Source organism: Heteronotia binoei, chromosome 13 (genome assembly GCF_032191835.1).
Source record: "Heteronotia binoei isolate CCM8104 ecotype False Entrance Well chromosome 13, APGP_CSIRO_Hbin_v1, whole genome shotgun sequence".
Classification (NCBI taxonomy): domain Eukaryota; kingdom Metazoa; phylum Chordata; class Lepidosauria; order Squamata; family Gekkonidae; genus Heteronotia; species Heteronotia binoei.
Window position 1 is genome coordinate 68,217,198 of NC_083235.1, and position 27,591 is coordinate 68,244,788.

The 27,591-nt window shown below is 45.0% G+C and overlaps 1 protein-coding gene across 2 annotated transcripts in view; it reads left to right on the forward strand.

Annotated features, from left to right (window-relative positions):
* LLGL2 (LLGL scribble cell polarity complex component 2) overlaps positions 1-10,988 on the forward strand; it is a 110,473-nt gene extending 99,485 nt beyond the window's left edge. The window contains exons 20-26 of one of the 2 annotated variants that reach the window (XM_060252902.1): positions 588-849; positions 3,096-3,249; positions 4,151-4,188; positions 5,181-5,228; positions 6,189-6,231; positions 7,202-7,263; positions 10,287-10,988. In XM_060252902.1, the coding sequence (XP_060108885.1) occupies positions 588-849; positions 3,096-3,249; positions 4,151-4,188; positions 5,181-5,228; positions 6,189-6,231; positions 7,202-7,263; positions 10,287-10,294 (615 nt within the window). In that variant the 3' untranslated portion in view covers positions 10,295-10,988. The remainder of the gene's footprint in view (positions 1-587; positions 850-3,095; positions 3,250-4,150; positions 4,189-5,180; positions 5,229-6,188; positions 6,232-7,201; positions 7,264-10,286) is intronic. The other variant, XM_060252901.1, reaches the window with a different exon arrangement.
* Positions 10,989-27,591: the final 16,603 nt, after the last annotated feature.

Sequence of the window (27,591 nt, forward strand, 5' to 3'; positions counted from 1 at the left end):
ACTGTAGCACTGAAATTTATAATCCACAATGGTTTAACTGTTTATTAATTTTAACTTAACGTATGAATGTAATTTTATCTGTTTTAATTGTTTAATTGTTTGTAGTAATATTGTATTTTACTGTAATCATGGTTTATACCATGTCGTGTCAGCCGCCCTGAGCCTGCCTTTGGCAGGGAAGGGCAGGATATAAAAATAAATTTATTATTATTATTATTATTATTAAATAGGTACACACATGGCCCAGCCTGACAAGATCTCATTTATGTCAGATTCGGCCCTCATAACGAATGAGTTTGACACCCCTGCTCTAAGTTGTCAGTCTTGTGAGCAAAAAATTCTACTATGTGAGCTACTAGCATTAAAGTTGTGAGTAAGCGATTCGACTGTTGCATAAATTAGTTTGCTCCGGGGCCATCTTTTCTGAACTAAGACAAAAACGTGTGAGCTGGAGGCTAAAAAACTGTGAGCCAGCTCACACGAACTCAGCTTAGAGGGAAGGGAACGCTGCTCCTAAACCCGCTCTCTTGCCGCAGGTGGAGAGCTTGTGTTACAGTGAATATAATGTGGCTTATTTGTGTTGGCAGATTTTCACATTGCCAAAGGTCAGCTCCAAACTGAAGCTCAAGTTGACTGCCTTGGAAGGCTGCCGGGTGCGGAAGGTGACAGTGGCCAATTTTGCTAGCAACAAGGATGAGTACAGTGAAAATGACCTGGCTGCTCTGACCAACTTAGGAGACATCCACATCATTTCCTTGCCTTTACTAAAAATACAAGTGCGATATCCCTGCATCCGCAAGGAGGATGTGAGCGGCATTGCCTCTTGTGTGTTCACTAGATATGGACAAGGTAACACTACAGTCACCTGCAATTTCTGCTGCTGTTGTGACATCTGGAAACCTTTTATTCTGAAAATGTGTTACAACAGCTTCCCTTTTCTACTGTGCACAATACCGAGGGAATTGAAGAACTATACTTTTCTTGGAAAGACCAAAATTGAAATCTGGACCGAGGAATTTGGCTGTTTTTACAATTCAAATTTTGTTTAAAGTTGTCTCTCTAGCAAGGTAGCTAGTATACCTTAATACTGCTTTCTCTGGAATACTTGCACTTAATGCCAACTTTTAAAGAGGAGAGGGGTTGGGTGCCAATATGCTCTTCCAAGAGCTGTCTAACAAGAACCAGAGTTTTACAATCCATGCAGGGTGCGTTCTAAATCTTTTGTAATAATCCCATGTACTCTCTTTTAAAAGCCAGTCTTGAGCTTTAATTTGCTTGTGCTGTGTAAATGTATGCAGGTTTACTCTGAAGATAATCTTATTTACTTCAAGGGCATTCGTTTCCAAATAGATTTGGGTTTGTGATTGACTAAGCTTTTAAAGAGGCTTAAAAGTGCTGTACATACAACTACCGGACTGTGACGGGTTAATTCTTCACAATACCAGAGAGCCTTGAGTGGCAGGCTACTCCAGGCAATCTGATTAGTCAGCATCAGCTGAGTAAAAAAAAGCCTTGAGAGAGCTGGATGCTGAGGAGATCCAGTCAGATTCCTGCCTTAACTAAGAAGAGACATGTACTGAGACCATCTACAAATAGCCCTGCTAGGGAGTACAGACATCCCTGATCTGGTGTATTAGAACTGCCCTTAGAGACCTAAAAGTCTGTTAACGATTCAAGAAGTGTACTGGGGTTCCAAGAGAAGGGGGTTTGGGTCCTGGGAAGAGGAGAGGATACCAGCCTTCTGGACACCAATAGAATCAGTGATTATACAAATAAAGTGAATTAGTGTTTGGAAAAACACTGGAATAAAAAGCCTCTCAATATAAAGATCTAAGTAACTGTGAATAATTTGGGAGCCTTTCATTAGTCTGATATATAAGAACAAAAGTCTGTGCTTGTACTAATTTTACTTCAGTGTTTCAAACCCCTGATTTCATACGGATAAAAGGAAGTACTTCTTCACCCAAAGGGCGATTAACATGTGGAATTCACTGCCACAGAAGGTGGTGGCGGCCACAAGCTTAGCCACCTTCAAGAGGGGGTTAGATAAAAATATGGAGCAGAGGTCCATCAGTGGCTATTAGCCACAGTGTGTGTGTGTATACATATATATATTTGGCCGCTGTGTGACACAGAATGTTGGACTGGATGGGCCATTGGCCTGATCTAACATGGCTTCTCTTATGTTCATCTGATCTTTCCCTTTGATATTAAATACAATCTTTTATTGTTTTAGAATTTTAAAAGCATTTCAAGTGGTATTTTTAGTGGTTTAAGAATGATCCTGCCCTTTCCCTCAGGTTCTGAGGCTGACCAGATAGCCATTATATCTTACTTGACAAAGGGTGGAACATCCAAGGATTCTTCAGAAGAGAAGAATACACATTACCAGGTCTACTCAGTCAGTGAAGGGACAGAAAAATAGTGGGAAAATCTAGCCTTTGAGGGCCAGAATTGAATTGAAAAAGCCAGAATTGAAGCAGAGAAAGAACAACAGAGACATTTGGGCAGATAAAGAAAGGGCCATTATTGAAAAAGAAAAGGAATTAGTGAAAATGACACAGCAGGAGAGAGGGAAGCCGAGAGGGAACTTGAGAAAGAAATGTGTAAGAAAATGAAGGTACTTCAGTTAAGGGCAGAATTGCCATTTTCACAGAAAAGTGGAGATGGTACCTAAGTGGAACAAAAGAAATTTCCACTTTATCAAAAAGGGGATGATGTGGAGGCATTTCTCCTCAGCTTTGGACAAACCTGTAGAGATTTGAAGGCATTGAATCAGATTGTCTGGAGCATCCTGTCATTCAAAGCTCTCTGGCTTTGTGAATAATTAACCTTTCACAGTCCTTAGTTATATGTAAATCACAGGGGGTAATTAAATGAAACTAATATTCTATTCCGTTTATTCAAGGAAGTCTACATAGTACATAGGCTTTTAGACAAGCTTCCAAATAAGTATATAGCTTTAGTCTGGGTGGGCAAAATGCAAATGTGTATTTTTATAAAACCCAGTTCTTCCATACACTGGTGCTCTGTATGTGTGTCTGTATGCACAGCTTGCAGTTATTTCCTCTTTATTTTTATTTATTTTTTTGCAGGATTCTATCTCATCTCCCCATCAGAGTTTGAGAGGTTTTCACTTTCCACGAAGTGGCTGGTCGAACCACGCTGTCTGGTAGAAGCACCTGAAAACGCAGGCAATAACTATGTGCACAATGCATCTAGCATGGAGAAAGCTTCAAAGAAATCTAAGTATGAATGCTTGTAGCCTTTCCACTGACCTAGCCAGTAGGCCACTGTGACTGAAAGGATGCTTGCTGGCGTGGTAACACTCTACTCCTGTCGCTGTCTTGCTCTCACTTAAGCATGAGAAAGTAGCAGCCAAGGAGTTTTATACTTTCCTTGGACAGGGATGTGATGTTACTATGCAGTTGCCTTACACGTCTTCTATCCTGTTGTCTTTTCTTTTCAAAAAGAGCAATCTATTTCAGAAATGTTCAGTACCGTGTCCCCGTCTCTAACTTAATGCAGAGATGTCTGCAGTTGCATAGGGAAATGGCACAAAACAAAGCCCCACAAACTAGGTAGAAGATCCTAGTTATGTGTCTGTCCTATCTGCAATAAAGAATTCTCGAAGATTGAGAACCCTGTGGCTTATTGTTTACTTTTGTCTGTGCAGTACTATTGCTGGTTGAGGGATCATATTACTGATTGTTCCTCTATGCAAAACAAATCTCTCTACGTAGAAATAATACGCAAGGAAGCAGGCTAGGATGTAGAATCTTTGTCCCTGATATACTAGATTTCTGTGAGCCATGAATTTGCTTCATATGGAAGAACATTTTATCATGAGAATCTATAATTCAAAGTAGTAAGGCTGTATGTTTTATCACCTGCAGTGCTTGAAAACCAAGTCTAGGCTAAATGGTTCTATGCATTTTGGTTCAGTGCATTTTGAAGGTGTCCTTCAAAGCAGTGCCGTGTGAACCAGTCATATGTAACTTTATAATTGTCTACAACAGTGTCCAGGTAATTTCTGTATCACTTCTATGGACCAGCCTGGATTGAGCTAATTTCTGACTAGCTAAATCTTGGCAGGAAATCTTCTGTGGTCATTTGTCTCATTAACTGTTCTTCCTTTCTTCTACAATAGAGAATCAGGATGGAGCTCTAGTGAACAAAGTGGAGATGGTAAGCAAGACATGGACACACAAAGTTAAACTGCTGCTTTGCGTCCTGCATTTTGCTTATTTAAAAAGCAGGAAATGGATGTAAATATAAGTGATTCTACCATTGTTGGGTTACTTCCACATGTGGTTTTTGCTCCAGCTTTGCATGCAAACAGAAGTGGTGTTGGGGGCATTTAGAGTATACATATACTGTGTCCGTGATTGCTCACTTCCCATGTTTTCCCCCCTACTTTGCTGCAGTCATTTTCCCAAACCAAGTTTGGTATGCTCTCTTTGGAAAGACTGCAGGTCAAAGTATGTATGTATATTGTGTGTGCAAATGCTTCCTTGCCACTGTGAATGTCTCTGCATTTGCAGAAGGAATGAGAGCTACAAAGAGAATAATTGCTGTGTGGCGGCAGCCTTAGTAAACTAGACAACTTGGGTCAGTGCCAGTGATCTTGGCCTAAATAAATCTGATGGCAAGCTATGGATGATTGGCAACATTTGTGCAACTACCGACATCGGCAACCACCATGCAGTGTGTCGAGTAGTGCATTTTGTAAATAAAGTTTTGGGCACACTATGTTGCATGAAAAGGGTTCCTACCAATTTAACTAGCTGTGTTCCTCAGATGAAATATTTCTAAATTCTGAGACAAGGGTTGAATTTCTAAGGCTTTTGGGTTTGCCATTAGCTGAATGGCAAACAGAAAAGCTCACATAGAAGCTGCCACTGTCTCATTCATGGGCACAGGAGGGAAGAACACTCAGTTCGACTAAACGTGGGCTGTTATCCAATGGCTTGCGTCATGACCTTCATTTATTTTGAGGATAAGAGATTATCAAAATGGGAGTAACAAGAGTAGCTTTTAGCGACTTCTAGAGATAATCTTAACCTCTGTTTTTCTTCTGGGGCGGATAAGTTGAAATGGCTGTTATTGGGCTTCTGAGTTTTTTTATGTTGCATTATGGGAATTCGCTGCCTCTTAACTTCCTTTATGTTCTTTTTCAGAGAGGAAACCTGGAAAGCTGATGGAACATGCCCTGCTCAATGATGAGAGTAAGGAGGACATTATTCCTTTGTGGGGGACAGGCCTTCTGTAGGGATTGGTCTGAAATGGTTGACTTGGTTCCAGCCTTTTTTTTTTCACTCCAATGGCTTGTAATAACATATAAGTGAGCGCCCACATGACTTTAATTGGAAAGGAGGATTCTACTGGTTTTCCTTAAAGGATAGGGTTGTTAGTAATACAGTTCAAGGGACAAATATTTATATACTTTTGAGCAGAGCTCCCTGTTGGCATCTGTTAATTGTTTGTCAGTGCTTAGGTAGCATTAGTCTCCAGCACCCTCCATTCAGTGATACCGCTTATGCTTGAAAGAAATGTGTTTTAATGGCTTGTGTTTTGTACTGTGGTTTTTAATCATAAGTTGACTCTGGCTTACAATTTATCTTAAACAAACACAGCTGAAGTGACAGATGGAAAACTATTTGGCAAAACTGAATTCTGTTAGCCTGAATTTGTCACAGCTTGTAATTGTTTCCAGAAGGAAATGCATTCGAAACACAGTTAACATGGCAAAAAAAAAATAAAAAAAGCAAACAAAACCACAAAATCTTATTAAGGGTAAACCTTTGAGCTTTGCTAAGGATCCTTAGAAGCAAAAGCTAAAAACAAAAGAAGCAGGACCTCAGTCCTGTTTAAAGTACTTTAAAATAGTACTTTATTAGATGCTGAAATATAAAAGGGTGTTAGATGCTGAAATATAAAAGGGTGTTATCATCCAATATAGTCACTCACAACTCCAAATACAGTCACAGTATCTGATATGAATCAGATGTGAATACGACACGAGCACAGGTAGATCCTCTGAAGACAAAAATGTTGTAGAAAAGTTTTCAAGAACTTAGAGACCCATCTAAAGTGAGGTTCAAGTAGTTTTCAAACTAATAATGCTGGAGCCTGTGGCAGACCTGCATTTGTTTCTCATGGCTTCTCTGTTTTTGTTGTTCGTTTAGAAGTTCTGAAGGAAATACAGAGTACTCTGGAAGGTGGAAGAGGGTGAGTGCCTTGCAACCAGGGCTTCTGTTTTCCTTGTTGGGGCTTCTGCAGAGTTGGTGTCTGCTCAGATGACAAAAGGGAAGAAGGCACAGGGAAGATCTCAAAGTGCCATTTTATAGCAGACTTGGATTGCCCAACAGTGCTGGTTCTTCAAGAGTTTTCCTTGGTATGTTCTCAAACTTATAATCTTCCCAACAGTGGTCAGAGTTGATCTCATAAGAGGGAAGACAGTCTCCCCTGGATTTTTACAAAGGTCTCTTCAACCAGCTTGGGTTTGAGAGGCATGTTGTCCCAGACTTGTGAATAGCTCAGGACATATTTGAACAGGTTAAAAAATCTTTGGCTTTCAAGAGAGCAAGAAAAATACCCTGACCTGGATAGCCCAGGCAAGCCTGATCTTGTCAGATCTCAGGAGCTAAGCGGGGTTGACTGTGGTTATTACTTGGATGGGAGACTGTCCTTGAAATACTCAGTTGAGAGGACAGAGGCAGGCTCTATTCAGCCACCTCCCTGAATATCCTCCAGGCCCCCAGTGGGGATCAGTCACCAGAGGTTGACGTGACCTCCAGGTGCAAACACAAACCCATGCACGTGCACTCGCGCACAAACACACACAACTATACAAGATACCGAGAGAGAGAGAAATGTGCCCATTTAGTTACAATGAAAAGTCAGGTGGATCAAAGGAAAGAAAACCTGGACTGGGAGGGAACAGGGAAAGCTGGGCAATATGACATTCCCACCATTTCTTACTTGTGGCACTGGATCTTCAGTTCTTGTTTCTCAAAAGGAGAATTCTGACTCTGGGATCCTATGCCTGCATGGAATATTGGTTGTGAAGCATGGTTATCTACTCTAGGGCTTGATGACGGAAGGGGAGAACTTTGCTATTGGACAAGGCAGTTGTGCGCAGGGCTAGAAGGGCATGAACTATTTGTTCCATCTTGACTTTGTTCTATTGTCTCTGCAGGAGCTATAGTGACAGAAATTCAATGGGGATCCAATTAGGACACAGACTAAGTAACGGAGGAGGTAAGCAAACATGCCTCAGTACTCATGTCTGACCATTCAAATGTGCAACAGGATAGTATGCTTTCAAGCCAAATCCCACGCTGTGAGGCTATGACCACCTCAAGACCGTTCTTCCATGTAACGTCTTGGAGTATTGATTAAGCTTTTGAACGAACAGCTATAGGGATGAACGCTTCAAAAACACAAATTATGTGTCCTTGTTTTATAGTAATGGACTTCAGAGTAAACATTGCTGCAGTAGCCTAGATACAGAATGGACAAAATGCTACTTTATGGATGTAGTGACTGACAATCACAAGCATAGGCAGCTTTAAAAGGGGATTAGACAAATTTGGTGGCTGCTAGCCATGGTGACGAAAGGGAACCTCCACAATGAGGCAGTCAACCTCTAAATTCTAGTGCCAGGAGGCAACATCAGGGGAGGGCCTCAGCCTCTTTGCCTTGTTGTTAAACCTTCAGAGGAACTGGTTGGCCACTGTGTGAGACAGGATGCTGGACTAGGTGGACCCTCACTGGTCTGATCCAGCAGGACTCTTCTGATGTTCTTATGAAGGCCTCAGCCTCTATGCCTTGTTGTTGGACCTTCAGAGGAACTGGTTGGCCACTGCGGGAGACAGGAGGCTGGACTAGGTGGGCCCTCACTGGTCTGATCCAGCAGGACTCTTCTGATGTTCTTATGAAGGCCTCAGCCTCTATGCCTTGTCGTTGGACCTTCAGAGGAACTGGTTGGCCACTGTGTATACTAGACCAGATGGATCACTGGTCTGATCCAGCAGGGCTGTTCTTATATTCTTATGTCCCAGAGCACCTTGGGATTTTAAGAATAACATAATTCTTTATAAAATGCAACTTCCAGAATTTATGGCTACTTTAGGGCAGTTATGGCGCATTTCTTTTAGCATCTAGGTGAGCTGGAGCACTTGTGTAAGAGAGAAAGAGGAATGTGTCTTGAGGCAGCTGGGGGAAGTGAGCAAGTTCACGGTTGCCAAAAAGATCTGGTAAAGAGCCCAAAGAAAGATTTTTACCCCCACCTTCCTCCCATCTTCTCCAGTTCTCTTTTTTAACCAGAATTCACTCTGTGTCTCATACAGCCAAATTAATATTCTTCTTGACCTAATCTGCCCTGTTCTCTGGAGGTCCAGGGGGTAGTTTAGGATCAGGCCCCTCTGGCCTCCTGGTATTCTGCACCAATTTCTGCTAACAGAATAAGGCATTCAAGTTCATAGAATCATGGAGCTGGAAGGGACCTCCAGGATCAACTACTCCAGCCCTTTGCACAATGCAGGAAATCCACAAATACTTCCTCCCCCCAACACACAGAGTGACACCTGCGCCACATCCTGAAGATGACAAAAAAAACCAACCCCAAAACCTGCAGGATCTCTGGCAAAACTAGCCTGGAGGAAAATTGCTGCCGGACTCCACAATGGCAGACAGTATTTTCCTGGGCATGTAAGAAAAGGCCACAAGAACTAAGTTGATTCGTATGATTTGTCCAAAAAACGTTGAAGCTGAGGGACTGGAGAAGCTGAGTTGGCAGGGACTGGAGAAGCTGAGTTGGCAGGGACTGGAGAAGCTGAGTCACTGGCAGGGCCAGTGCGTGGGAATAGGCCAGTTAGGTGGCCTACAAGGGCACTGCTGGGCATCTCCTCCCCCTGCTGCTCTTGGCTTCCCGGGTCTGCACAGACCCAGGAAGCCAAGAATGGCTGGGCAGTGCATCGCCATGTGCTCTCCTCCGAGCCCTCCTTCCCTTTCAAGGGAAGGCAGCCTTGGAGGAGAATGCACCTTGCCTGGCCACCCTCACCTTAAAGGTGAAAGCAGCCAGGTGAGGTGATGATGCACTCCTATGAGCCTGCCTTCCCTTGCAAGGGAAGGCGAGCTTAGTAGAGGAGAATGTGCCCTGCCGTGCCCTGCCCTTCTCAGGGGCTGTGGGCAAGCCACACATGCACAGTGCACTGTCGAAGGTGCTCTGAGACTACCCTTCTTAGGATCAGGCCCCTCTGGCCTCCTGGTATTCTGCACCAATTTCTGTTAACAGAATAAGGCATTCAAGTTCATAGAATCATGGAGTTGGAAGGGACCTCCAGGGTCAACTAGTCCAACCCCCTGCTTCTTAGGGCAGTCTCACAGCGTCTCCCAGTGCAATTCACACACATGACTTGCCTGGAGCCTGCTCAGCCCTCCCCTGCCATGCCACCGTGCCTGCCCTCCTCACAGGTGGGGGCAGACAAGCACCGGCCTGGGGCTCCAGAGGCCTTAGCACTGGCCCTGGTCACTGGCTATATTTCCCAGTATCCTTATGGCAAATTTCCTCACCCCCAGTTTGAATTCACAAATAGAAACATGTGTTTCCTCATGTAAAAGCATCCAAAGAACTTGCACACTTTGCCCAGCTGCCTGTGAAAGTTTTGTGAGGGATTCCTTTGGTAGCAGCCACCAAAAATGGGGGAGCTGTCACATTTGTGGAAATGACCCAGATCTGAAGAAGAAGAAGATGATGATGATATTGGATTTATATCCCGCCCTCCACTCCGAAGAGTCTCAGAGCGGCTCACAATCTCCTTTGCCTTCCTCCCCCACAACAGACACCCTGTGAGGTGGGTGGGGCTGGAGAGGGCTCTCCCATCAGCTGCCCTTTCAAGGACAGAGTCTCAGAGCGGTTCACAATCTCCTTTCCCTTCCTCCCCCACAACAGACACCCTGTGAGGTGGGTGGGGCTGGAGAGGGCTCTCACAGCAGCTGCCCTTTCAAGGACAACCTCTGCCAGAGCTATGGCTGACCCAAGGCCATTCCAGCAGCTGCAAGTGGAGGAGTGGGGGATCAAACCCGGTTCTCCCAGATAAGAGTCCACACACTTAACCACTACACCAAACCGGCTCTCCGAGGGGTTGTCCTAGGGGTTGTGGTTTTCCTAGATAGTAGCAAAGATCACCGTTGTTCCCAATTTCTGTTTGAATCTTGTGAGGCTCTTGCATTAGATTCCGTCGATGGCATGAGACAACTGTTTAATCTTCTCTTCCTAGCAGAATGATTTCGTTCTGGTGGTGTCACCGTGAGGTCTGGCATTTTGGAAAGAGTGCCCTAACTACTGCCTGCCATTCCTGGGGAGATGCATCGACGGATCGTGGCCTCGAATTAAATTGCAAGACAGAACCTTAGTTGGACACTGACCTTTTTCTCCTCTTCTGCACTGTGCCTCACTTGAAGCTGTCTCTTCGTTGTGTGTTGTTAGTTTTGCAACACAGGCTGGAATGATTTTCTTGTCCTCCTTTTCCCTTTACGCCTGTTCCTATGTTTTTGCAACTCTTCCAAAAGTTTGCACAGTTTTTTTCCTTTCTTAAAAAAGATTTATACTGGGTTGGGTTTTAAATTATAAATATTGCTGCCTTTTCTGCAGAGTTTTTAATATACTGTTACCTCTATGATTTTTGTACATTTTTAAAAATCATAATGAGTTTTTTTGTTTAGAGAGCTATTTAGAAGTGTGCTTTTTTTAAAAAAAAATGAATGAAATACCATATCACTTTAGATTACTGTGGCTGCTGTAAACTTTTTTAATGAGGAAATTGGAACCTTTTTTGTCATGTTGCGGTACTGTTCAACAATTGGCAGACTTAGGTAGAATCTATTTTTATAGCTGTTCGAATCAGAAAATTAATCAAACCTGTTTTGTGACTGAACACTACATCGATCTGTCTTTTGAAATAAACCAGTATCTTTACATACTTTTTTATCATGGTCGGTGAGTTCTCAAATTATTTTGCCTTGTTTTGACAAAATGATGCTGAGGTCTGAAACTGGGGTGCTCAGACTAGAGAACTTAAGTTGCCCCTTCTAAACTGCAACCGGCGATGAGCCCAGTTCAAAAGCAGTTTGCCGGTGGCGTTGCCAAGGTGACTTCTCACAAGGGAGAGGCTTGTGGGAGCGCCCCATTGCTGCTGCTCCTACAGAGAAAACATAGCAGCAATGGGACTTCCATGTGGCAAGTTTCCCTCCCCCAGTCTGCCAGTAGTAGCCACCCCTCTCCATGCCACCAGGACGTCTGCAATATTTTTAAAAACTGGCACTTTAATGTCATTGTATCAGTATACTGTTATAACCATAGGTAAACAAGTTCCATGAATTTCCATCTTCCATTTTTAAAAAAATAGCTTGTAGCCCTTTTAGGGTTGCCAAGTCCAATTTAAGAAATATCTGGGGACTTTGGGGGTGGAGCCAGGAGACATTAGGGGTGGAGCCAAGATCAAGGCTGTGGCAAGCATCATTGAACTCCAAAGGGAGTTCCGGCCATCACATTTAAAGGGACGGCACACCTTTTCAATGCCTCCCTTCCATAGGAAATAATGAAGGATAGGGGCACCTTTTTTGGGGGCTCATAGAATTGGACCCTCTGGTCCAATCGTTTTGAAACTTGGGGGGTATTTTGGGGAGAGGCACTAGATGCTGTGTTAAAAATTTGGCGCCCACCTCTACCTCAAAAATCAGCCCCCCCAAGAGCCCCAGATACCCATGGATCAATTCTACATTATTTTCTATGGGAATAAATCTCCATAGGGAATAACAGAGTTCCCAGCAGACATTTCCCTCCCCTCCCCCCGCTTTCTGACGACCCTGAAGCGGGGGGAGGGCCTCCAAACCGGGGGATCCCCTGCCCCCACCTGGGGATTGGCAACCCTAAGCCCTTTCCATTGTGAAGGTATGACTTTCCCCTTATATCTCAACATACTTAAAAATGAAAGCTGAGAATTCAATGAAACCTCTTACAAATATTGATACAATAGCATATGGTAGCAGAGGGAAGACATGACTGCCATCTGGATGGGAAAACCCAAATTTCCCCACACAGCAGCTATCCAGGCTTCACTGAAATCTTTCCCAAAACTTGGGAGGAATGCCAGGGAAGCCCTGGAAGATGTATGGAGGCACCACGAGATTGTGAAGTAGGGGGCGGGAAGCCTTTCTCAAAGCAATGAACTTGGAGCAGATAACCCATGTGGAAATGGCCCAGGCTCCCTTCCACTGCAGCTGCCACTTTCCCTTTGCTCTTATATGGCAGCAAGAATTGGTAAATCTCACTAGAGGCCTCCTTCCTTCATGTGTTGAATGCTGATGTGTGTAGTAAAGATTTGATCATCCCACATCCCTGCATCACTGCTATGGTAGCGTTTCAAGGTCCCAGTGAAGAAGGAATGGCCTTGCAAGGGGAATTACCAGGATGTCACCAAAAGCACTAGACGGTTCAAATTCCAGAACTGGGTTGGGGAGAGGGAACTATTTCCTGATTATATTTGGGCAAATGGCTTAGTTTCAGCCCAGTTCCTCAGGACTACTTATCAGTAGTTTAAAAATTAAACAAATGGCAGAACCATCCCTCATCAGGGTATTATTGGAACTCTTGAATTGTTGTCTGTGTGATCTTCTTCCGATGACATATAGATCCATCCATTTAGGGAAATAAAGCTTTAAAGTTTGCAGGAAGCCTCCTCCCCCTCCATTTTAATCGTCTGGATTTAAACAATCTCTTCTCCATGCAACCAGTATTATTCGGAAACAATGCGAACCCCTTGCAACATCCCTTTAACAGAGATGGTGATGAAATTTGGGCAACACAGCAGTCAGTGGTCCCACTTTGAACTGCTCTCAGCTCTCTAGAGTAAAAAACGTTTTTTTGCCATCTTTCTTGGGTATTTATTTGACTAGAAATGGGTACGCTAGAAATCAAGTTACAGTAAAATATTGCTAATCTATTTAATAATGTATTAAGAACATAAGAGAAGCCATGTTAGATCAGGCCAGTGGCCCATCCAGTCCAACACTCTGTGTCACATAAGAACATAAGAGAAGCCATGTTGGATCAGGCCAATGGCCCATCCAGTCCAACACTCTGTGTCACATAAGAACATAAGAGAAGCCATGTTGGATCAGGCCAATGGCCCATCCAGTCCAACACTCTGTGTCTCATAAGAACATAAGAGAAGCCATGTTGGATCAGGCCAATGGCCCATCCAGTCCAACATTCTGTGCCACACAAGAACATAAGAGAAGCCATGTTGGATCAGGCCAATGGCCCATCCAGTCCAACACTCTGTGTCACATAAGAACATAAGAGAAGCCATGTTGGATCAGGCCAATGGCCCATCCAGTCCAACACTCTGTGTCACATAAGAACATAAGAGAAGCCATGTTGGATCAGGCCAATGGCCCATCCAGTCCAACATTCTGTGTCACATAAGAACATAAGAGAAGCCATGTTAGATCAGGCCAGTGGCCCATCCAGTCCAACACTCTGTGTCACATAAGAACATAAGAGAAGCCATGTTGGATCAGGCCAATGGCCCATCCAGTCCAACACTCTGTGTCACATAAGAGAAGCCATGTTAGATCAGGCCAATGGCCCATCCAGTCCAACACTCTGTGCCACATAAGAACATAAGAGAAGCCATGTTGGATCAGGCCAATGGCCCATCCAGTCCAACACTCTGTGTCACATAAGAACATAAGAGAAGCCATGTTGGATCAGGCCAATGGCCCATCCAGTCCAACACTCTGTGTCACATAAGAACATAAGAGAAGCCATGTTAGATCAGGCCAGTGGCCCATCCAGTCCAACACTCTGTGTCACATAAGAACATAAGAGAAGCCATGTTAGATCAGGCCAGTGGCCCATCCAGTCCAACACTCTGTGTCACATAAGAACATAAGAGAAGCCATGTTGGATCAGGCCAGTGGCCCATCCAGTCCAACACTCTGTGTCACACAGTGGCAATTTTTATATACACACACACACTGTGGCTAATAGCCACTGATGGACCTCTGCTCCATATTTTTTATTATCCGTAGTTTTTATTATCACACAGTAGATGTCATAGTAGCAGTGAGCAAAATTACTCACCTATGGTTTGCTTTTTATTTTGAGGTTGAGTGTATATAAATCAGAACTGCCTTTCCATATTTGTTTGATAGAATCTGGTGCTTCTGTTAATGAAGCGAGAAAATCCAATTGAAAAGTCTAATTTTCAGTATATTGTACTAAAACAGGATCCTCACCTTCTTAACAAAGGATTCTGTTCTGTAATATGATTTCCCAAGTTACAGTGCAATGCAAAGAAGTGGTACAAGTACAGTGATATTGTTCACTGAAGTCCAACTGTATTGTGTACAGATTTTGATGTTCTGACTAATTTGGACCTTACTGAACATTAGTTCATCATTTTGGCTTTTGTGTAGACCCTCATGGGGATTGCATGACTGCAGGCCAGTTGCAGAGAAGAGATTCCAACCTTTTAAAAGAAGTTTCTAGGTTCTAGGAGTGCTCCCCCTTTTCATGCCCAAAGGATCATGTGATAGAGGTGGGGCAAACACCCCCCAAGTGGAGCCTCCCAAGTGAATGCAAGTGAGGTTTCCACAGGGAAGATTTTCCAGATTCTTTTCTCAAAAGCTGGTAGGATGGCTGTTTTTTAAAAAATATAAGGATTGTGGTGCAAAAATGGCCCAAAATGATGATCATAAGTCATGTTTCCTAAGCTTGAGAGAAGGACAAAATACATCTTCTTGTCCAGCCTGCTGCCAACTTACCCCTAAAACCCAAGAGGGCAGAGCTGCAAGGCGTAAAGCCGCACTATGGGAGAAAACCCTGGGTGCCTCAGACTCCTGCAGAGAAAAACGGGTCCAGACAGACAAAAGCACAAAAGCTTACTCGGTCACCTTGGCACCAACACTCTTAGTATTGGTATGCAAAATGCAAAGATTCTGAGGATGACCTTTATCAGATTTCAGAGGCAGAATCGAAGAGTACGTCCATTCCCTCTCCAGATGACACTGTGGGTGACCCATCCGCACCATCTCCCATGGAAGACCCGAAGATGTATTCGAAACAGCTAGTTTGAATGGTGAAAACCCTGGGGTTAGAATATCACACTGCAGCATTTCAAACATCAGATTCCATAATGAAGGTCTTAAACAACCCTGACTCGGGCCCTATAGCACTTCCTGTGCTGCAGGGGATATAAGGTATAGCCATGGCCATCTGGGCCAAATCTGCCTCAATCCCAGCCTCATTAAAGAAGCTAGAAAACCTATGCAGGATTAGAGAGGAAGGCTGTAACTACCTGTTTTGCCATCCCCAAGCAAACTCCTCTAGTCTCAGAAGTCCTCCCTGCAAATGGAAGAGCAGCCACTCATGCCCTCTCAACGTGGAGGACAGGAGGCCCGACCTTTTGGGAAGAACTACTCGTCAGGTGCAAGGGGGCTTAGGGTGGCAAATTTCACAGCCGTTATCGGCTGTTACCAAATGTTGGCTGTGGGAAAAGATGACAGTTTGTAAAAATGCTACCTGATGATAAACAAACCATAGCGAAAGCCCTAATTGCAGAAGGCCAAAAATTAGGACAAGCAACAGACCAACTGCAATGGCAGATCTCTGATTTCTGTAGTTGTCATAAGGAAGCATTCGTGGCTGCGCTCATCAGACTTCCCACAATATATGAGAGGAAAAATAGAAGATCTCCCCTTTGAGAGCTGAGACCTCTTTAGTGACCAAATCATTATGGGTCTTGGACCAAATTAGAAAGAAAAAGCTGACAGTTAAGTCTCTGGGTATAACACACAACCCAACAGCACTGTATAAGCAGAAGTATTTCCTGAGACATATCCAACAATAATATCAACCATGTCCTGAAGATTATATATGCCAGACACCTTTGCCCCACTCAGCAATCCCAGTCCAAGAGGCAGGGAAGACAAAGAGGAGGAATGGTGGCTCAGTGGTAGAGCATCTGCTTGGGAAGCAGAAGGTCCCAGGTTCAATCCCCGGCATCTCCAACTAAAAAGGGTCCAGGCAAATAGGTGTGGAAAACCTCAGCTTGAGACCCTGGAGAGCAGGGGAGGAATGGTGGCTCAGTGGTAGAGCATCTGCTTGGGAAGCAGAAGGTCTCAGGTTCAATCCCTGGCATCTCCAAAAAAGGGTCCAGGCAAATAGGTGTGGAAAACCTCAGCTTGAGACCCTGGAGAGCAGGGGAGGAATGGTGGCTCAGTGGTAGAGCATCTGCTTGGGAAGCAGAAGGTCTCAGGTTCAATCCCTGGCATCTCCAAAAAAGGGTCCAGGCAAATAGGTGTGGAAAACCTCAGCTTGAGACCCTGGAGAGCCGCTGCCAGTCTGAGTAGACAATGCTGACTTTGATGGACCGAGAGTCTGATTCAGTAGAAGGCAGCTTCATATGTTCATGGGGAGGGACGGTGGCTCTGTGGTAGAGCACCTGCTTGGTAAGCAGAAGGTCCCAGGTTCAATCCCCGGCATCTCCAACTAAAAAGGGTCCAAGCAAATAGGCGTGAAAATCCTCAGCTTGAGACCCTGGAGAGCCGCTGCCAGTCTGAGTAGACAATACTGACTTCGATGGACCAAGGGTCTGATTCAGTAGAAGGCAGCTTCATATGTTCATATGTTCAAAGAGGAAACATTAGAGGTGCCTCTCCTGCCATACTAGGTTCAGAGAAATTGTTTTTGGAAGAGTTATCAAGGTTCTTTTACAGTTGGTACCAAGTTGCTGATTACTCCTGAATGTTATCCATAATAAAAAGGGTTACTTTTTGGAGTTCAGATCACTGTCTCCAGTTCAACTCTCATTGATCCCTTCCTGCAATGCCTCATAAGGATAGGCAAAAATCAGAAAATTCTGGTTTGGTTTGTGGTGTTCCCAAACTGAACTTGAACTGAGCAAAAATGCTCAAACAAGCCAGTTTGGACAGTCTTTCTCCAGGCTATAGCAAGCTGCTGCCAGGAAAAGAAGGGGAGAATCGCCAGGAAAGAGTTAAATTGCTGCTAGGCATTTAACCTATCCATTTCACTTCCCCCTGCTTCAAAGCAGGGAGGGGGAGAAACAAGGGTTTAATGGCTAACAGCTGACCCACCCAGCTGTTAGGCTTAAATGGCTGCAGCCATTAACCCCCTCCATTTCGCTTACCCCCAGTTCAAAGCAGGGGGAGTGAAACAAAGGGATTTAATGGCTCACAGCCATTTTAGCCTAACTGTGGGACTGGTGCACCTATCAGCTATTAGGCTGAAATAGATGCAAGCCATTTCAGCAATCCCTCTTGCTCCCCTCCCCCCAATTCCTGCCATGTACCACACAAAACTCCTGATAACCATGTGAAGGGTAGTGGGAGGGTTGTTGAAAGGGGTGGGCACTAACGGTTTGTGAATCATGACCCTGCAATTTTCGTGGTTAATTCAGGATCGAGGGAAGGTTTGTGCCAATCCCTAATCTTTCCCCTTTCTGGTTGATTCACGAGGCCTGCAGAGAATATTTACAATTTAATTATGCAGGGGTTACTTACAAATACATAGCCACTGCATTAGGGTTGCCAAGTCCAATTCAAGAAATATCTGGGGACTTTGGGGGTGGAGCCAGGAGACTTTGGGGGTGGAGCCAGGAGACATTGGGGGCGGAGCCAGGAACAAAGGTATGGCAAGCATAATTGAACTCCACGATGGACAATTATGCCACTGATGGACCTCTGCTCCATATTTTTATCCAATCCCCTCTTAAAGCTGGTGATAAGTCCTCAAGTGACATGTGGATCCACCCCCCAATGCAAATCTGCACTCCGCCATGGTCTGGAGAGGGTAGGGGTGGGGGGAACTGCTTCCCGCACTGCCACCGAGTCAGCTGACCAGAGGGGGAAACCCCGTCCCCAGAGGATCATGGGCTCTTCAACACTGGTGTGCATGTGTTGCTGTGAAGGAAGGCACGATGGGCAGCTGGTCCCGTGCTCCGTTGCGGCTGCCCTTCTGGGACCCCTATACTGCACCTAGGGCGCTACAGAATGTACTGCAGTAGTCATTTCTTATTTAAGGTTTAGAGGTTGTACAGTGTATCTTTACTGGATGATTGGGTATTTGTAGATGACTCCCAGGGCTGGCCCGAGACTATCTTGCACCCTAGGCAAAATTAACTTCTGGTGTCCCCCCACCCCCCGCCTTCCCAAATTCTGGCTTCCTCAACTCCCCAAATAGGCACAACCTGGCAGGCAGAATTAGAGCACCGGAACAGCGCACCTGGGGGCCCCTTTGTTGCGGTGCCTGGGCTGGCTGGCCCGCTGCTCGCTGCCTCTCTCCAGCACCCAGAGTTTGCAAACTCTGAAGGAGGCACTTTCCTAGTTACCCCCGTGACAAGCAGAAGCGGGGAAGCCGGCTGACCAGTGCGTGCGCAGCTCCATGCAAGCTCTCTCCTTGTGTCCCGGGTGGACCTTTTCTTCACAGGACTTGTGCTTCTGGGAAACTACAAGCACCGGCGTGCTTTCTGGGCAAGCTCATGCGCATTACTGGCCGCGCACACTCTGGTCTTCCTCTGCCCCCGACTATGCACACCTGAGTCTTAGGTCCTGAGATGGAGGCACCCCCCTACACCTTATACATGCCCAACAATGCCGCCCTGAAAAGCCTCACTGGCTCTAGTTCAAGCCCTGGGGCAGGCAAGTGTCCCCCCAAGCACACATGCCGTCCTACAGATGTGCCTCCATCCCCAAAAAGAGAGGCACCCTCCCCCTCCAAAAAAAGGGCTTGGGATCTAACGCTGGAAAAACCAATCTGGGAACAGTACAATCATTGGGCCTTGTAATTGGGGGGGGGGGGACTCTGCTGAATTCTCTGCCCTGTGCCCCTCTCCCCAGTCCTGCTCGCATGGATATTTTTGCTAGCCTATGCCATGCTTGAGAACATCAACACAAGTAGACACAGCCACAAATGCCCTAGAAGTTTGAAAAGTGGCTTCCATGGGCACAACCCTTGTCCCAAGAAGCAAAGATGCAGCTAGGTGTTGGATTGAACCTCACAACACGCGTGTTGCGGAGAAAATGCGTCTGCCTTGCCTCTCTGAGCAAGGGTTTGTTTATCTCTGCCTCAGTTGCGCCGGAAATAAACCCGTTTACAGCATCGAACAGACAAAAGCACTAACCGGAAGACGTACCCCCCTTTACCATGAGGTCATGGCTGCCTAGTCTACAGAAACTGATACCAGCTCAGCAGTTATCAGGAATAGATTTATCTGAAGAAGCAGAAATGCAGTTTGAACACGGGTGTAAGGCTCTTGTGTCATCAGAATTATAGGGAAGCAGGTTGGTGTGCTGATTGCATGATCCTCCCTTATCTTTGTGGGGTACAAGCAAAGCAAACATCATTCCTACTGCATCATCCCACAGCTAGGCATGCGAAACAGTCGCCCACCCCCTTTTGCAAAGTCACAATCAACCTCTTGTGGCAAAACAGGCAAGCGTCCATACAGGTGGGTGTGCACACAAAGAGGCGCTTGCTAAAGAACAGCTGCTTGAGCGCTTAAGATGCTCGGACCCATTGCAACTGCCTCGGGGTTGCAAGGAGCTGCAGCGCACTTCCCGAAAACAAGGCCAAAGAAACAAAGCAGGAGGAAGACCCAACACGAGCAACAGAAATAACTCCCCCCCCCCCAAAAAAAAGCAATGTTCCACTTCTCTTTGGAATCGGCTTGTTCGGCTTCTGGGAGAAAAGGTAGGGAAAGCAAAACACGTTACCTTGCAAGTGGCGTGAAAACAATATAATGTGATCCCAAGACTGGGTATGCCCTTCCCCTTTTACCAACCAGCCAAAAAAGAAGAGGATGGAATAAAGAGGGAAGGGAGTACATCTGCTCCCCACGCAATTAGCATAGGAAAATTGAAAGGGAACAAGCTCGACCATCAAGCAGCAGCAGGGGCAGGAGGGAGACACGAGGCTCCCATCAGCCAGCCCTTTGAACCCTGGCAAAGCTGTCCAAGTGCCCCGCCGCCGCCCCCCCCCAGGGGGGCCTGCCTACAACCTTGCCAGTTGCACCACCTCTGCCAGGATCTCGGAGAATGCGGCAGCGGGCAAGGACACTCCTCTTGTGCACATGGTCCCACTGCCTCCTCGGGCTGCACTGTGCCTCTCATGCTCCTTTCTCTCTCACACACACGCGTGCACATGCACGCATACAGCTCCTCTTGTACAGTGATCTAGTCAGGTGGTTGGCGCCCTAGGATGTCACCTGATTTGCCTAGTGGCAGGGCCGGCCCTGAAGACTGCCCAGACGAACTGGCTGAAAATTTCAGATTTGATCTAGGCACCCTACAGATCCTGGGTTTCCTTGTAAACTGGGAGAAATCCAACCAAGCCCCTATCCGGTCTATTGATTTTATAAAGGGAAAAGGCATGCTTGCCTCTTTCAAGGGCCAAAACCGTACTCACGTTCACCCGTAGGTAGCAGTTGACCCACTCAGCGTAGGTCTCCCACTTTTCTGGTTTGGCGGGGTCGAACTCTGCGATGTGGCCTGTCACCCCACTCAGGGTTGCCATGGCGGCAGTGGCAGCAGGCTCTCCAGCAGCAGTGGTTGCTCCGGCAGCGGCGGGCACTACTGCCCCTCTGGGCTGCGTGCCTTCTTTGTCTCCAGCCAGGTTGGCGGTTTTTCTGCCAGGGGAACTAGCTGCCCGCGGACCTGGCTAGTATCCCATCCTCGTCACCAGTGTAATGTACTGAGTTCCGAGACGTTCCAAAGGCAACATGCTTTATTGGTTAGTACATCACAAAGACAACATGGCGGGTCTGGGTCCCCTATTATATACATTTCCCAGAACTACCCCCTTATCTAGCCAGGTCAAATCCTGGCCAGTTAAACTTCCTGCCACAGATCTTCATAGGTGGATTGCATTTAGTCCTTACATCCAGTGACCTACGGTTTCCCACTGGTCGCCTCCTTGCACGCACACACGCGCTGTGTTGTACATACAGGGACCGAAATGCAAGACACAAGGGGGGCGGGGTTAGCTTGTGGAACTCAAGGCAGTTTACAGTGCTGAGAGCCCTGGGCTGCCAAACTTGGTCCTACTGTGAGCCCCACCAAACATGAAATCCTGGCTACAGCCCTGATATTATGGAAAAGAACGATGTAAGCTGCTTTTGAGTCCCCACTGAGGAGAAGGATGGGGTTTAAATGAAAAATCAATAAATAACACAGAACTACTGTGGATCATCAATTTTAATTTTTCCATGAACACAACAGATACTATTTTTTTTTTAAAAAAAATAAAGTTAAAGATTCATTCTCAAAAGGGAAGGTGCTCAGTGGGAATCTGCTATGCAATGCCTCCTAACTCATTGTTTCCTGGATGACTCTTCACCGTATTCTAAAACTGCAGTCCAGCCTGTGTTTATCTGAGAACAGGCTTCACTGAATTCACTAGGACTTAATTCTGAATAAACGTGCACAGAATCAAAAGCCTCACGGAAGAAGTAGAAGTCTAGTGGCACCTTAAAGCTAACAATCTTTATTATAGCACTAGCTTTTATGGCGTAGAGCACAATTCTGTAGCCCTGGAAAAATTATGCTGAAAAAATGTCATTCATTTTGAAGATGCCATAAGATTCCTGATCATTTTTGCTGCAACAGATCCCCACCACTGACTGCCATGAAAGGAGAGAGAGAGAGGCAGCCATCTTAGCAAAAATTATTCCTCCTTTCCCCTCCCCCTTGTCTTGTGAGTCTAGAATCCCTGCTAGGTCCAATTAGCGAAGATAAGGTAATTGAGCAAGCCTTCTCTTGCAGAGTGGTTTGCTAAGCTTCCTTTAGCTCTCCAATTTGAACTAATTATCCAAACAATGCAGTTGTTAAAACATTTAAGGCCTGCCCAAGCCTCCAGGGAAAAATACTGGCCAGAAGGTAGCAAGATAAGTGCATTTGTATCTTGCAAAATCTAGCATCACTGGAACTAAGACAGCCTTAAGCCATCTGAAGTGGAGGCTTAAGTGAGAGAATATGGCCAGTGTAAAAATCCCTAGAGAGCTTAATAGTTGCGTGGGAATTTAAACCTGACTCTCTCCACATCCAAGCATTCTAACTTTTTAAGAATGCTTTAGGCTGTGCTTGCTGGGGGTAAAGTGTACATGACTGGGGAAGGCAATGGCAAACCACCTTGTAAAAAGTCTGCCATGAAAACATCCCCCAGAGTCAGAAACGACTGGTGCTTGCACAGGAGACTACCTTTACCTTTAAGACCCATCCTGCTGTAGATATTTTGAAAGGTCTGTTGTCTAAAAAATGGGTGTATTGTGTTTAAAGCTAGTATTTCTAATATTTTTCACGGGCTTCAATGATCCCCCATGCATTTTAAAGATCATGAACAAATGTCTCTTCTTTTGTAATTCAAGAGGAATTTATTCATTGCTGCAATTTTAATTATTTCAGGTTCTTTTTGATAGCCCAGTATAACATGACTACATAGCAAGAAACTGTTCACTGCATCTGATGTCCCGGAAAGCTTATCCTTAGATAAAATGTTAATCTTGAAGGTACCACAAGATTTGCTCCTTTAGTATAGGACGGGGGTGGCCAAACCGTGGCTCAGGACTCCCATGCGGCTTTCACACATATTGTATGGCTCCCAGAGGCTGAGGAGGAACTTAATGCAGGCTTACTCTCAAGTAAACATATTTAGCATCGGGACCCCAGTCAGCCTGTGAGCACAGATCCATAGGTAGGTGACTATTTCCACCATGTGTGAAGTGGGGAAGGAGAGGAAAATAGGCAGGCTTGCAAACCCTTCTCCACCACAGAGGTGGCCCTGGAGACCTAGAATGGGGAAAGAGAGCACAAGAGCTGAAGAGTCACTGGATGGAGGGACAGAATGAAAGAGGGTGGCACAGAGTTTCCATTTAGTTTTAAAGCTCTTGCAGGAGCTGTATTTACTGTCCTTGGTGTTGAGGCAAAGAGAGACGCATAATGATGCCAACCATGGTCATTGATTTATATGGTACTTGTGTCTTTCCTTCTAGTGATGCCAAAAAATAATTCCTTATTTCCCTATACTGACCTTATGGGGATTGTTATTCCCAATTTTTAAAGTCTCCTTCTAGCATGGTTGTGTTCTAAAGTGCATACATATGTATTTTATATTTCTGTGCAAAGGAAGTATTAATAAAGATGCATGTTTAATATTTGTTAATGTCTCGTGGCTCTCAAACATCTGACATTTATTCTATGTGACTCTTACATTAAGCAAGTTCAGCCATCCCTGGTATAGGAATAAGTCTTGAGCCCTGGAGAAGCTGAAAAGGATGCATGCTTGTTCAATGTGTCTGTGACGGACTGCACTTTTTAAGACTTAAAAGTGCTGTATCAACAACTAAAGAACTGAGAAAGGTTAATTCTTCACAGAACCATAAGAACATAAGAGAAGCCATGTTGGATCAGGCCAATGGCCCATCCAGTCCAACACTCTGTGTCACATAAGAACATAAGAGAAGCCATGTTGGATCAGGCCAATGGCCCATCCAGTCCAACACTCTGTGTCACACAGTGGCCAAATTTTTATATATATATATACACACACACACACTGTGGCTAATAGCCACTGATGGACCTCTGCTCCATATTTTTATCTAAACCCCTCTTGAAGGTGTCTATGCTTGTGGCCGCCACCACCTCCTGTGGCAGTGAATTCCACACGTTAATCACCCTTTGGGTGAAGAAGTACTTCTTTTTATCCGTTTTAACCTGTCTGCTCAGCAATTTCATCGAATGCCCATGAGTTCTTGTATTGGGAGAAAGGGAGAAAAGTACTTCTTTCTCTACTTTCTCCATCCCATGCATTATCTTGTAAACCTCTATCATGTCACCCCGCAGTTTCTCCAAGCTAAAAAGTCCCAAGCGTTTCAACCTTTCTTCATAGGGAAAGTGTTCCAGCCCTTTAATCATTCTAGTTGCCCTTTTCTGGACTTTCTCCAATGCTATAATATCCTTTTTGAGGTGCGGCAACCAGAACTGCACACAATACTCCAAATGAGACTGCACCATCGATTTATACAGGGGCATTATGATATTGGCTGATTTGTTTTCAATTCCCTTCCTAATAATTCCCAGCATGGCATTGGCACACTGTCTTGACATTTTCAGTGAGTTATCTACCACGACCCCAAGATCTCTCTCTTGGTCAGTCTCTGCCAGTTCACACCCCATCAACTTGCATTTGTAGCTGGGATTCTTGGCCCCAATGTGCATTACTTTGCACTTGGCCACATTGAACCGCATCTGCCACGTTGACGCCCACTCACCCAGCCTCAACACATCCCTTTGGAATTCCTCACAATCCTCTCTGGTTCTCACTACCCTGTACAATTTAGTGTCATCCGCAAACTTGGCCACTTCACTGCTCACTCCCAACAGGCTGCTCCAGGCAATCTGATTGGTTGGCATCAGCTGAGCAGAAAAAGTCTTATTAGAGCTGGATGCTGAGGATAAGCGAGATTCAGATTCCTGACTTAACTGTGAAGAAACATGTACCGAGACCATTTACAAATAGCCCTGTCAGACCTGATAGATTTCAGTCTTGACTGAACACCATCTGAATTCAGCATTAGCTGAGAGCAGTTTGAACACCGGAGTACTGGAGAGTTTGACAAGGGAGTGGGTAGTAGGGAAGACTCCCATTCAGGCCAAAGAAAAGGGGATAGCTCTTCTAGAGAGAGAAAATTCCCCACTCAGACAAAGAAGGGGAATAATTTCTGAGATCTCTGGTCTGGTGTCCAGTAACTGTCTGTACAGACCTTAAAAGTCAGTTGAAAACTCAAAAAGAGTAAAGAGGTTTGAGTGCTGGGAAGAAGGCGCCAGCCTTCTGGGCACCAAAGGAGGCAACAGTTACTCAAATAAAATGTACTTGTGTGTTTGCGAAATGCTGGAACAAAAGCTTCTCAATATCAAGACTTGTATCTGTGAAGAATTTAAGAACCTCTCATTAGGCTGACATATAAGATCAAAAGTTTGTGCTTGTGATAGATTTGCCTCAGTAATTTCAACCCGATTTCACCTAACCTTTCACTCTGATGTTATATAAAATATTTTGTTATTTTTATTTTTTAATTTTAAAAATTATCTCAAGTGCCATTTTCAAAGGTTTAAGTTAAAGGGCAAACCTACTCCCCCCTTCCCTCAAGTTCCTGGGCTGAGCAAATAGCCAAAATATATGTTACTCACAAGGTAGGACTTACAAGGTTTCTTCAAGGGAAAAATAAACATGTCCCCAGGGCTGCTCAGTCAGTGAAAGGACAACAAGAAATCGGAGCAAAAATCTTGCCTCTGAGGGAAGGAAGTGGAAAGGGTCCATCATAGTGTCATCTAGGCAATGGGACTTTTCATGTTTCATTTTAAGGCCTGTTTGCTAATTAGTAGATTACATGTTCCTAGAATAGCCCAGGCTAGCCCAATTTCATCACGTCTTGGAAACTAGATGGGAGACCTACAAGGAAAACCAGGTTTGTGACATAGAGGCCTCTGAACATCTCTTGCCTTGAAAGCCCTACAGGGTCACCATAAATCAACTATGACTTGATGGCACTTTTTACCATCACAGAATACCTCAGTATTATGATGTAAGCAGGACAAGTACCATTCCCACTAGAGCAATGGCGTAGCAACTGCAGCTGAGCCAACAAGGGCAATTCCTTAAGGCTAGAAAGTGAAGTGAGGCAACTCAAACAATGAGTACAGCCAAAGCAAGGAACAACTTGCCTCATACTTTGCCAGTAGCTAGATCAAGCTCTCAAAAGACAACACAGATACTGTTGTCCAGAAAACAACTAGAGAGATGAAGAATGACCCAGATGCCCAAGTGAATAAAAGTTGACAAATCTGTGTTGGGGGGGTGGGGCGTGCTCTACTGAAAGACACTATAGTGGTAGAAACTGTGTGGAGAATCCTATGGTTTGGAAGAAGCAGAAGGTGCCCTTCTTTACAAAGAAACTATGCAGATAATCACAGGATTATGCATTTCATGCTTCTCAGAGAAATAATTGTGTTAATGGGCTAAAGATTAGAGCTGCACACAACAGGAACGCTATGTAGAAAGGGTGCTAAACATAAGGAACTTTCCATTCACCTCAGCAGTTTGTGCAGAACACACAAACAGGCCTTCTAGTGAATCAGACCATTGGTCCTTTAAGGTCCATTATTCAGACAGGCAGTGGTTCTCCAGGGTCTCAGGCACACGTCTTTCACATCATGAACTACTTGATACTTTTTAGCTGGAGATGCCACAAATTGAACCTGGGATCTTCTGTATGCCAAGCGGATGTTCTAGCTCTGAACTATGGTCTCTCCCCAAACTGCAGTCCATTTGGACACAAACTGTCTCATACTGAATCATATCTTTGGAACATCAGGGTCAGTATTGTCTACTCAGACTGGCAGTGGCTGTCCAGGGTCTCATGCTTTCATAACACCAACTACCTGATCCTTTGAACTGGAAATGCTGGGGACTGACCTTTATTGTCCCTCCCCATTCCAGATTTCCATGTGAGGGGATTTTGCTTTAAAACTTCTGTCTTTAAAGATAGAGGGATGGAACAGAACAAAATAAGACCCTCCCATATCTGTAGTTACTACAAAATATATATATATATATATAGACTGTTCCAATTCAAGAAGAGTTTATTTTAAAAATACAAAAGTAATATTACATATTCAGCACTGCTGCAAGTATGATTAACATATATACATTAAGTAAGGAGGGAATTTAAAAAATCAAATCTGGGTATGGCCAGTCCTAATATATTGCCAATGCCCCAGAGCGAGTCTCCTAGAGACAGGATTGGGTGTATCGTTTCTTTGGTGGGAGGTGGCCATTCTGAGATGTGTTCATGGCCTCCTTGGTTGCCATTGTGAGGCTGGAAAAGGGAACATTTGTGTTTGGGCTGTATAGCAGGTGTTGCTCGTGGCTTCTCTTGGTACCTCTCTGTTGGTAGGTGACAGCTTCCACTCCACTGGTAGTTGAAGGGCGCTCTCCCAACAAGCGAACTGGTCTAATCCTCCTGTGAGAGCCCCATTGCCTGCATCTGGGACTGAATCTGCGATAGAAAGATTCCACCTCTGGAAGGTCTGCAGGTTTGGTCACTATCATAGTGTCCACCAGATGCCTGTATTCTAAAGGAATAGGACTTCTTTCACCCTCCTGCAGTGAGTTCGATGCCTGTTTCTTCCACACTTCCACGTGCATCTTCATGTTAGGTGGCAGCAGTCTTGGCCTCTTCCTCACTGGGGACCCCAGCAGTAAATCTGATACACAAATGTGAATGAGTTCACCCTCATTTTCCAAATCCAAGGAACTTCTTGCCAACTGTGGTGTGGGGAAATTCTGGTGGCAATGTCTAGGTACTGAGAAACTCCTAGGATTGGAGTACTGCTGCCCTTGAGGCGGGGTCTTCACTCTCAGGACATAAAAGGCATTTTCACTGGGCTGCATTTTTGCCCCCCTTTGCAAATGTGAGCAGGGTCTGTCTCTTGTCACATTCCCCT